Genomic DNA, 11,392 nt, shown 5'->3' with positions numbered 1-11,392 from the left:
TTTGTGTACATAGATTTATTGTTATCTAAATAGTCAATAATATAACCATGGGTGCAAACTCACAAGTAGTAGGTTGAATCACTTTTTTTTTTTTTTTTCAGTTTGATCAACACACACTTTCACTAGTCACTATTACAAAAATATATATATATTTATAATGTGTTTCAATTTAAGTGTCAATAATAATGTATCATCATATGATTATCTAATTTTGAATTAAAAATAAAACAACATCTAATCATATTATAATGTGTTATTATTAGTACCTAAATTAATATTCAAAATGCTCATAGCATTACTCCCCAGTGTGAGTGGACAAAGAAATTTTATAACTTATTCTAACTATTATTACTATAATTTATCTTAGGTAAACAGTAATGTTGATTGCCCCTATAATGTTTATTAATTTAATATAATTAATATTGTGTCATTATATTATTAAAATTTAAAATTAAATACATTAATTAATGACAAAAAATCGCAATAATGTAAAAAAAAAAAAAAAAAGAAAGAGGAAGAAAGAAAGAAAGAAAATGATGAATGTTGGCCTTTCAAAACTCAAAAGACTACAAGATCGGCTGCGTTAAAACTGAGAAACTACAGACACCAGACATGTACGTTCCCCATGATATGTTGAAGCCATCAAAGACGCCAGACAAATTTAATTGGAAACATTAAATGATAATAAATTATAGTTGGATGGTACTAAATTACTAGCAAGTTGGCAATTATACATCACACTTTAATGCAAGATGTATTTTCAGATTAGAGGATCTTAACGTGGGTCTCATGCAATCCAAAAAAGTTATACTAGGTCTTAGTGGCGTTTTTTATACATAATTTTTATATATAAATAATTATATGTTATTATTTAATTAAATAATTAAAAATAAAAAATAAAATAATATTTAATCATATGATAATATATCATTATTTATAAATAAAATTATGTATAAAAAATTATACTTATAATTATATTGATCCAAATGATGTTAGAATCTCAGTTTAATATAATATTAACTATCATATTTAACCCTTATTGAAATGGAAAGTATAACATTTACCTCCCAAGCCAATTAAACTACCCTGTCAATATTAATTAGAGCTAATATATATATATATATATATATATATATATATATATATATATATATATATATATATATATATATATATATATATTAATTAGAGCTACAAAGCCCGGAGTTTTTTAGGAACAGGATACAGCTTTTATTAAATAAGAAAAACGACGACCTTGGCAATACGTATAGTAAGTCAAATATTTTAATCCCAACAGGAAACGTGTTTTCTTTTTTTTAAGTTGTGCTGTAAAGACTTGTATTGCGTTGGATGTGTTGATGACCAAATGAATATCTAGAGCTGTCTATAAGAGAGAGTGAGAGAGCAAGCTGAAGAGGTAAGATCAGATGGGAAGAACACCTTGTTGCTCAAAAGAGGGGCTAAACAGGGGAGCTTGGACGGCTAATGAGGACCAAATTCTCAGCGATTACATCAAAGCTCATGGTGGAGGGAAATGGGGAAGGATTCCAAAGGAAACCGGTAAGTCAACTTTTTACTTTTTTGACTACTTGCTGAGGTCTGACTAAAATGGTGTGTGTGTAAACAAACAACGCCATGAAAATAATGTTTCTTCTATTGGGCACAGGTCTGAAGAGATGCGGAAAAAGTTGCAGACTTAGATGGTTGAATTATCTCAGACCAGACATCAAAAGGGGTAACATTTCTCAAGAAGAAGAAGATCTGATTATTAGGCTCCACAAACTGTTAGGCAACAGGTCTTTCTCACTGTCTCCTAATGTTTTTTTTCTTTCCTCAGTTAAACATATATACATATATATATCTCTCTCTATTTTCTTCTAGTTTGTACCCTTTTATGAATTTAATTTTGGTGGGTGTTGCAGGTGGTCTTTGATAGCTGGGAGGCTTCCTGGGAGAACAGACAATGAAATAAAGAATTACTGGAATACAACTTTGGGGAAGAAGGTGAGAGGCGAAAAGCAAAATCAACCTGCAGATGAGAGAAAGAATATTAAGCTCAAATCATCTCATGAAGCTCCACCAATGAATTCCCTTCAGTCCAGCTCTCCAATACGGGCAAAAGCATTGAGTTGCAGTGAGACTTTAGTAACTCATCAGTTACATCAAGGCAAAAAAATCGAAACTAATAAAGTGAAAGCAGAAGCCAACATCGATAATTCAGAACGGCAAATGAAGTCCAATGATGGAGGCCTGTCTCAGGAAAATAATCTTCTGCAAAACTCTCCATTGGAGTTTAACTTTGAGGAGCTTATGTCATCTGATATGTCGGACTCAGACTTTTGGAGGCTGTATAATAATTGCACAGAAGAAAGTGGCAATGGCAGTGGGGGTGGTGGAGGTGCTAATAAAAAGCTTCATTTGGATGAGTCGTTATCCTTTGCAGAAGAATTGCTCAAGGATTGGATTCGAGATGATGGTTTCTCTTGAATCTCAATTTAGTTCGTCCCAGATTGGAGATAATCTAACATTGATAAAATAATTAACTGCACTATTGGAGTAGACCCTAAGTGAGAGATTCGTGGACTCGATCCCATGTGAACTGCACTACCGTGTTTGTGGCCTAAACAAAAGGGTTTTGAATTGGTAATGTTTCCCTGTTTATTTTATAGACTTCTTTTCTTTTCGACATCTTCGTACTTACATCCATTCTAAATTAATGCTCCGTTACCTATGTTCTCAAAAAATAAGAGGAAAAGGATATGAACGTTTGTGATGGTTGATAGGATACGTTATGTGCATAATTTTTGTATATAATTTTATACATAAATAATAATATATTATCATATGATTAAATAGTTAAAAATTAAAAATAAAATAACATTAATCATATGATGATATATTAGTGTTTATACAAATAATTTTATTTTATTTTTTATAAAGAATAAATGACATTTTTTTCACCCAATGTTTAGCCTAAAAGAACCTTTTCACTTTCAGATGGGATAAATAACATTTTCTTATCCAAAATCAAACCTTATTTGAAAAAACTAAGACATAATTATAAAATAGTAATTTTACTATCTATTAATTTTAAAATTAAAAGATAAAAAAGAGTAATTTTTTGTTATATCCAAATATTTTAAATATGATAGTTTAACTCTTAAACCATATTAAAAACTCATAAATCAATTTTAAATTTTTTTTAAAATCTCTATATATTTTGAAATTATTATATGACTTCGATAATTATAATATGACACTTAGATTCATACTCTATTGCATTATATTCCAGTCTTAAACAGTGTAACTGTTATTTTTATATTATGAGAAGGCAAACTAATATTTCAGAATTTTTTAAAAGACCTCAAATATTTCAAAATTTTTTAAAAAGACTCTCAATATTTTTAAAAATTATAATATGGCAAAGACACCCTATTAATATGAAATGAATAAAAGTGAAAAAAATAAGATAATTTTTTATATAATTTAGATATTTAAAATGTTATTTTTATTTTTTGTTAATTTAAGGTGATATAATAATTTAAAAAATAAAATAATAATTTTACTTTTTAATATCATTGTTTCATTAATAGTGTTTAATTTTGAAAGAAAAAATATTATTTATTTGTAATTTTGGGTATAAAAATGTTATTAATATGAACTGGAAATAAAAAAATTTTTTAAGACCAAACTTTGCGTGAGTAATTCACTGCTTTTTATAAACAATCGAATACATAGCCATCACTATTGACCTTGTCTAAATTTCACTGGACTACAAGTTTCAACTATCCATCTATACGAGTAGCAAGCAAGCCCCATGATTTGATCAAATCTTATAGCTATGTGTGTATAACATTAATTTCTCGGATTTTAGCTTCAATCAAAGTCTACGTTCATGGCAGTATGGTTTTGGCACCCAACCTATTTTATAATAAAATTATACATAATTTTATATATAAATAATAATGTATTAATTAAAAATAAAATAATATCAAATTATTTTTAATTTTTAATTAATACATTATTATTTATATATAAAAATTATTCATATACCATTAATCCTTATATTTTGCTGGTCACTGAAACCAGCTGTCTGCCATTGCTTTGGAAAGTTTAAAACGTGTAGGTGGTCGATTTTTATATATTTTGTGAGGCTTTCACTGGAAATATCCATTGTTTTATCAAATCTAGGAATCAAGTCATAATCTCTCAACAGTGGTTGAACATATCATATATAGTTTTATAATTGCATTTCGTGTATAATGCAGCCTTCTCAATAATTATTAGAGTAGATCACTATTGTTCACCCAAAGTTTGGAAAAATCAAGTTTCCACCCTTTGAATGCTTAAACTGTAAATTTCTACCCAAAACTTAACTTTATAAAAAAAACAATTAAAGGGCATAAAGGTCACTTTCTTTCTAGATATATTGATTAAAATAAAAATAAAAAATTTCCCATCAAATGACCAAGAAAGGTACGATATGGCTAAAATCATATTTAGATAAATATGATCTAATAAAATTGTATCCATATAAGACATAATCATATTTTAAAAAGTCTTACATAACCATAATAGCACTTGCAAAATGTGTTTCAAAACTCCAACTATAACAATTTCAAGTGGGATTTAAGTCAAATTACACATTTTTTGTGTAATTAAGGTAAATTGCATATATAAAGATGTAATCTAGCTAGAATCACAAGAAGTAAAGGTGCAATCCTAACAAATATTTACTGTTGTTGTGATTTTGGTCATAGAATCATACCAGACAATAGTTAGATTATCCAACCAAATTTGACAATAATAATCTCGACTATTATGATCTGATAGTATTTTTTTTTTTTTTGTGATTTTAACCACCGAATTTGATTATATAGTTAGTTTTTAACCACCGAATCTAACCATATATCTGGTTGGGGTTAATACCATAATTTATCTTTTTGATTCTCGTCATAAGTCTTTTTCATTAATGGTATTAAGTTTTGAATGGAAAGTTTTTTTTTTTTTAATTATAGGGCTTGAAATAGTTCCTCCATATCTTGCGTGGGAATTGTTTTTAATTATAGGGCTAGAAAATAGCTCCCCCATATCTTGGGTGGGAAACAATTTACTCCATTTATAATAATCGATTACCAGCTCTCCGGTCTGGAGAAACTACCTACTTCCAAGGCCATCAGAAATCTGAAACTATTAATTAGAAGCAGGAAATAATAATAAATCAGATTAATTAGCTCAACAACAAACAGGGACGCTTGTTTAAAGGATCATATATGAAGTTGACCAATTGGAAATCTTTCAACTGAGATTTTCGACTTCTTTATTAGATTAATTTACGAAATAAACCATCAGAAGCCATTTTTGACCCCAAATTTTGAAAGGGAAGATCTGATAGTAGACATGGAGATGAATCAATTTTCTATAGAAATACAATAAACTATTCATCTAACCGAACCTCGAATCCCTCTACAAACATATTAAAGAAATAACAATAGTCTAAATTTGTTTGATCTTCAACCTTTAATCGCGGGTTGCCCGTAGACAAATACCTACTCCACCTCTTTTTGGAAAGATGTGGAGTTTTTTTGTCCATGTCCTGCATGCAGAAATTGAATAACATTAAATGAGTCCACTTTCTGATGGGCAACGCCAAGTTTTAGGTTATTATTATATGTTATGAGTGATTCGACAGTGACATTAAATTCATCATCCCTCAATGATATTTTGATCAAAGATATATAGAATCTAAATGATCCTACCTTTTATTTTATCCAACAGGCTTCAATAATGAGATTAGTAGTATCTTAAAATATTGGATCTCAACATATTGAATGACAACTTCCCACTAACATTAATATATAATATAATATATTTATACAAATAATACAGATAAATTTATATATAATAAATTATTAATGATCATATAATTAGATATTATTTTATTTTTAATTTTAAATTATTTAATTATATAATAACATATTATCAATTATTCATATTATTTGTACACATAATATTCTTTTATATAATAAATATTATTGAGACAAAGTAGGGTTTTATGGATTCACAAAGAAAGAATTAAATGATCACAACAACTTAAATTGATTGCAAAAGAAAAAGTGTTTGTACGAAAACAATAGTTACGAGTTTGTGCTACATAAATGTGTATTTATTGATTTGAATTTAGTCCTTTTCATGTAACCAACCATGCGTATATAGATTACACTTTCATACTTAATATTGTTAGTTTAGGTGTGCCCTAAAAGCGACCACAATGATAGACTTGACTCTATTGTATTATTATTATATTTATAAAATAACATTGTAAATCATGTTTCATTATGTTAATGATAGATGCCCTTAAATGAGAAAATCAGGATGAGGCATCAATGTGTATCATTAATTGTGAGGATTTTATAAGCACATATACTGGCCTTTTTAGAAATGTCTATGATCTTAATATTATTCTAATTTAAGATACAAATAATAAGATAAAAATATCATTTTGTTGAATGATTATGTCATATCAAAATTGTCTGTTGATAATCTGGTGTAACATATATGATCTTATTTATTGTAAGTTTATTAGACATATCTACTAAAAGATTTCATATAGATAGTAATTTCACTGTTTATAGAACGTATCTCGAATAGATGGTAATATATATGATCCCTAGGCTTGAGATCAAAAAAACATTTTATATAACAATCAATCTAATTTGATATTAGCCTAATGTAGTCTCTTTTAAGTTATTAGTCTGATTGTAATTGATTATGTGTGAAAATCAATCTTGATCTATTGATAAAAGGTTGACTTATTATGTATTAACCATGATTTGATTCGCTGGTAATATAATAAAGAGTCTATATATATCCCATATAATAGAAAGTTGATCGTTACATAAATGAGCAGTAAGTTCATAAATGGGTGATTCAATTTTCTAAATTGACTATTTTGATCTTTGGTTATGGTTATTTTTATTGGGCCTAATGGGCCGCCTATTATGGGTAGCAATGAAGTGGGCCCTTAAAACTCAATTAGATTGGAAATGGAAATGGTTGAACGAGTGGGTCTATTGAAGGTGTAGACATAAGTGTCTCTTCATTTGAGCCTAAATAATTATTCAACTTGAATAATTATAAATTAATTAATAATTTAATGAATTGTTATTTGATTTTCAAAATCAAATTATCATTCTCTAAATTTAGAATGGAACTTTGAATTTGAAAAGTTCAATTCATTTTAAAATTGAAAATGGAAAATTATATATTCAATTTTTAATTTTCGAACTAACAAAACAAAAGACAATATTCTATATAAAAGAATGTTCAAAAGAAAAACATTTCCCAGAATCTTGCAAATAAGACCCAGAAGCAAGAGAAAAGGTAGGATCCTGAGTAATTAGATTTTTAATTATTAAGGATTACCCTTGATGATATTTTTAATTATATTATAATTAACATTCAAGGCATTGGAATCATGTTAATTGCTTGTTATTGGTTGTTTAAAGGCAAGCTCTGGTCTCTCCTGGAACACAGTGACCAAATTCTACTAAAAATCATTCTTGTTGAAACCTTAAGAACCCTCGTGAACACATTGGCCCCCAACACAACGGGCCAAAATCACATTTCTTATTCTTGTAATATCAAACTATAGAACATTTTTTATAAATAAATAGATACATAAATAATATATCATAATATAATTATATAATTTTAAATTAAAAATAAATAATATTTAATTATATGATAATTTATTTATACACTTATAAATGAATACAGATATATAAATGAATACAGATATAATGGCACTGAAACTTATTGAATGAAGTTATGGCCCAGTTGTGTTAATACAGCCTGTACTAAGCTATAGCTTATTGTATTTATCTTGTTCTCCTCCTGTGGATATGCCTGTACGTATGATTCAATAATGCAAGTCACCTTCACTTTTGCCCTATTTGATTCATATCGTGTTTTGTTCCTTTCAAAGTGTTTCCCTTAAACAAAATACAATGTTAATAACATGGATTGTCATAAAATGTTAGAAAATTTAAATATATCAAATCGAATTTTATATTATTTTATAAACTAAAAAATATGTACCAAATTCTGTATTCTAATTTTTGGATGATTCAAATATACTGTGAAATATTGACATGAGTTGTTTTCTCGACTGTATTTGCCTGCATACTACATTTTTTCTTAGGAGACATTTGTTACGTTTCTGTGCTTATGGTGCTAGGAGGAGAAAAAACAAAAAACTTCCCAATAAAATAAAATACGTCATTCTATGAGAAAGATGGTTTGGACTTTTAAATAAGAGTTTAATTGTCACCACATTAACTATGCTTTAACAATTAAGCAAACTAAATCGGGTCAACCCGTCGTGGGTAGATTTAACCTAATATGCAAAATATAAAATTATAATATCTGCATAAAGAAAAAAAACATATTTACGTTTTTCCAACCGGGATAGAAGGTGCAAAAGAAAATAATTAACCAGAAAAATATATGTAAATGAAGTTGAATTATTATCATCATGCATATTTAAACCAACTCTCGTCGTTCTCAAAAAATCTACTCATCCACTCCAAGTTTAGAGGCTCTTCGTTATAGCAATCCATTAACTCATCTCTAGATAAACCCTCATCTGCATTAGAAGTTCCTTCTTCTTCCCTTGTTTTTCGTGTGCCCAGTTTCACTTTTTTTTTCTCTGGCTTCGTTGAAGCTCTAATTTGTTTTTCATGTTGCTTTATTTTCTTGCTCAATTGAGAATTCCAGTAGTTCTTGACCTCATTATCAGTCCGTCCAGGTAATCTCCCCGCAATCAAAGACCACCTATACATTTATAAAACCTTTTAGCTTGCAAAATTTTTGAATCCCACAGAAGAGTAATAAAAATACATGAGCTTCTTTTAGAATAAAACTATACCTACAAACAAACTGCATAAACTTATATGTATTGAGATGGCAGTTGTAATTGTTTGCTCTATCTCTAACTTTACAATCAGTCAATTAGACATTATCATCTCTATTTGTATAAATAAGTCAGTATAATTTGTTTATTCACGTAATATTATTTGTTTCTTAACTGGTTACCTGTTTCCAAGGAGTTTATGCAGCCTGAGTATCAAGTCCTCTTCTTGGTCTGATATATTGCCTCTCTTGATGTCTGGCCTCAGATAATTCATCCATCTTAACCTGCAACTCTTCCCACATCTACTCAGACCTGCACTCGTTATAACATCATCAATTTAATAAAGCTTAACATCAAACAAAACATAATAAATACATAAATAAATAAATATATATATATATATATGTATGTATGTATGTATGTATGTATATGTACATGTATATATTGATATATAGATGTGTATGAGACCTGCTTTGGCTGCAACTGTTTTCCATCTCTTTGGACCATGGATTTCAATAACCTTTGCAAGTTTTTGGTCTTCTTCAGCGGTCCATACTCCTCGATTAAGTTCTTTGTTGTTGCATTGACTTCTGAGGGGAGCCATTTTCATCCTTATTATCTTTTCCTTCTATGACCAAGCAAATAAGCAGACAAAACACAATGAAGAAGACGGGTGAGAAGGAAGTATGGCAATTGTGTACTGTAGTTCAGAGCTTTTCCACGTGACATTTATGGCTCAGAGTGATGAGATGGGTCCCCTGTATCTAGCTACCTTTCTTTGCGAAGAATTTGACACCCAACTAACCATCAGTGTTTTGAAAACCGAATCAAATAAGAGTAGCCAGTTTAATCGATTCAATCAAAAATCAACTCCAAATCCATTCTATTTCACCTTAAAATTTGATTTAGGATTTGACTCAATCAAAACTAATGAATTAATTAAAACCGACAAAATCTAATTTGACTACAATTTAATTATTTTTTAATAATTCAATTATTTTAAATTAGAGTATATTAATTTTACTGGTTTGTAAAAAAAAGCATAAGAACAAAAATAAAATGAAAAAGAATAAAAAAAATGACATCCCATATCCATTGAAATCACTATTTCATTAAATATAAAAAAACTTTATTTTAACCTATCACTTTTCGTGAAATATGAAAAAACTTTAGTTTTAACTATCCGTAGCATAATGAGTAAATTTTTAAAGTTTAGAAATCTCATGTGATAGTAACATTAGAGTATCTCATATCCATTAAAATATCTTATGTAAGTAATAACTTACAAAATTATGGTTTTTTTTTTTATGTATTATGAGATGAAGATATTTTTTATCTAATTATTTCATTGAAATCAAGTAAATAATTGTCATTCTTTGAAAAAAAAATGTCCTAATTACCATAGGTCCAAGTATATTGATTTTTTTTTTTTTTGCAAATTTTTAAACAACTAAACATTTTATTCTAATTTTTCTTATTCAACTGTAAAATCTATCAGTTATTCTAATATTATTTCTAAAAAAATCATTATAATCTAATAATATATAGAACTAGCTGGCCGAGCCGATTGAACCATAAACCAATGAGGTGACCGGTCTGATTTTAAAAACATTGCTAACTACATATAAATGAGAGCGAGTAAGTTCATGTAATAATAGCCCTAATGATAAAATAAGAAACTTCATATATAAGAGAATATATATCAAATTTTTTTGATAACATTTTAAGATAAAACTTTTAACTTACCTGATTCAATAATTATGAGATCAATTACTAAAATTAAGATTTTACCTATTCAGTATGATTCCTTTGATGCAAAATGGGCAATCTAATTTGGATGGGGTTTCTTGTTATCCAAAAAAAATTCACAGAACAATAAATTGTCCCAAAAATCCTAATCTTGTAAATAATTGAAGAATGAGAGAATATAGCACACAAGCTTATAACTGTATATTAAATGTTAGCTCGTGCTAGTTCTTATCATCGATTTGGATCAAGATGCAAGAACAAAGGGAAAAAGCAGTAGATCATCGCAGATCCGATGACTGTCTTTACTCAGTCATAACTTGTTAGATATAAATGGCAATAAGCTAACTGTTTTATTTGCTTAAAAAGATGAATCTGCTGTGACTCATGTGATGTGTTGATTGCTTATGTCAGAATTGGAATTTTACAGGGGAAATAACCATAAAATATTGAGAGTTAAATGATCAAAAACAAGGGAAATGGATGAGCAATTTGAGGGCAATAATAGAGACAACCTACAAGCAGATCAAAGGGCCAATTTTATCCTTTTATACTGGGAGCCATATGATATGAGGAAGAATACAGTACCCGTAAGACTGAAAGATACAAAATTGCAGTGATTGTTAAATGTTTCTCCATTAAAAAATGTATTACCTGCACATGCTTGTCAAGATTCATCTGTCAAAAGTTTCAGTGCATCATTATATAAATAATTGGCCAAAAGAAATTCCT

The 11,392-nt window shown here is 28.3% G+C and overlaps 2 protein-coding genes across 2 annotated transcripts; one reads left to right on the top strand and one right to left on the bottom strand.

The window, feature by feature from the left end:
• The first annotated feature begins 1,283 nt into the window (after window positions 1–1,283).
• LOC123201086 (transcription factor MYB1-like) lies at window positions 1,284–2,787 on the top strand. Its single transcript, XM_044616538.1, has 3 exons — window positions 1,284–1,560; window positions 1,667–1,796; window positions 1,923–2,787. The coding sequence occupies exons 1-3, from the start codon at window positions 1,428–1,430 to the stop codon at window positions 2,485–2,487; spliced, it is 828 nt and encodes a 275-aa protein (XP_044472473.1). The 5' UTR covers window positions 1,284–1,427; the 3' UTR covers window positions 2,488–2,787.
• A 5,690-nt stretch (window positions 2,788–8,477) lies between these two features.
• LOC123201073 (transcription factor MYB114-like) lies at window positions 8,478–9,541 on the bottom strand. Its single transcript, XM_044616524.1, has 3 exons — window positions 9,383–9,541; window positions 9,097–9,226; window positions 8,478–8,835 (listed from the first exon to the last, which is right to left on the bottom strand). The coding sequence occupies exons 1-3, from the start codon at window positions 9,522–9,524 to the stop codon at window positions 8,535–8,537; spliced, it is 573 nt and encodes a 190-aa protein (XP_044472459.1). The 5' UTR covers window positions 9,525–9,541; the 3' UTR covers window positions 8,478–8,534.
• Window positions 9,542–11,392: the final 1,851 nt, after the last annotated feature.

Source organism: Mangifera indica, chromosome 17, assembly GCF_011075055.1.
Source record: "Mangifera indica cultivar Alphonso chromosome 17, CATAS_Mindica_2.1, whole genome shotgun sequence".
NCBI lineage: Eukaryota > Viridiplantae > Streptophyta > Magnoliopsida > Sapindales > Anacardiaceae > Mangifera > Mangifera indica.
This window is presented reverse-complemented; position numbering and strand designations above follow the sequence as displayed.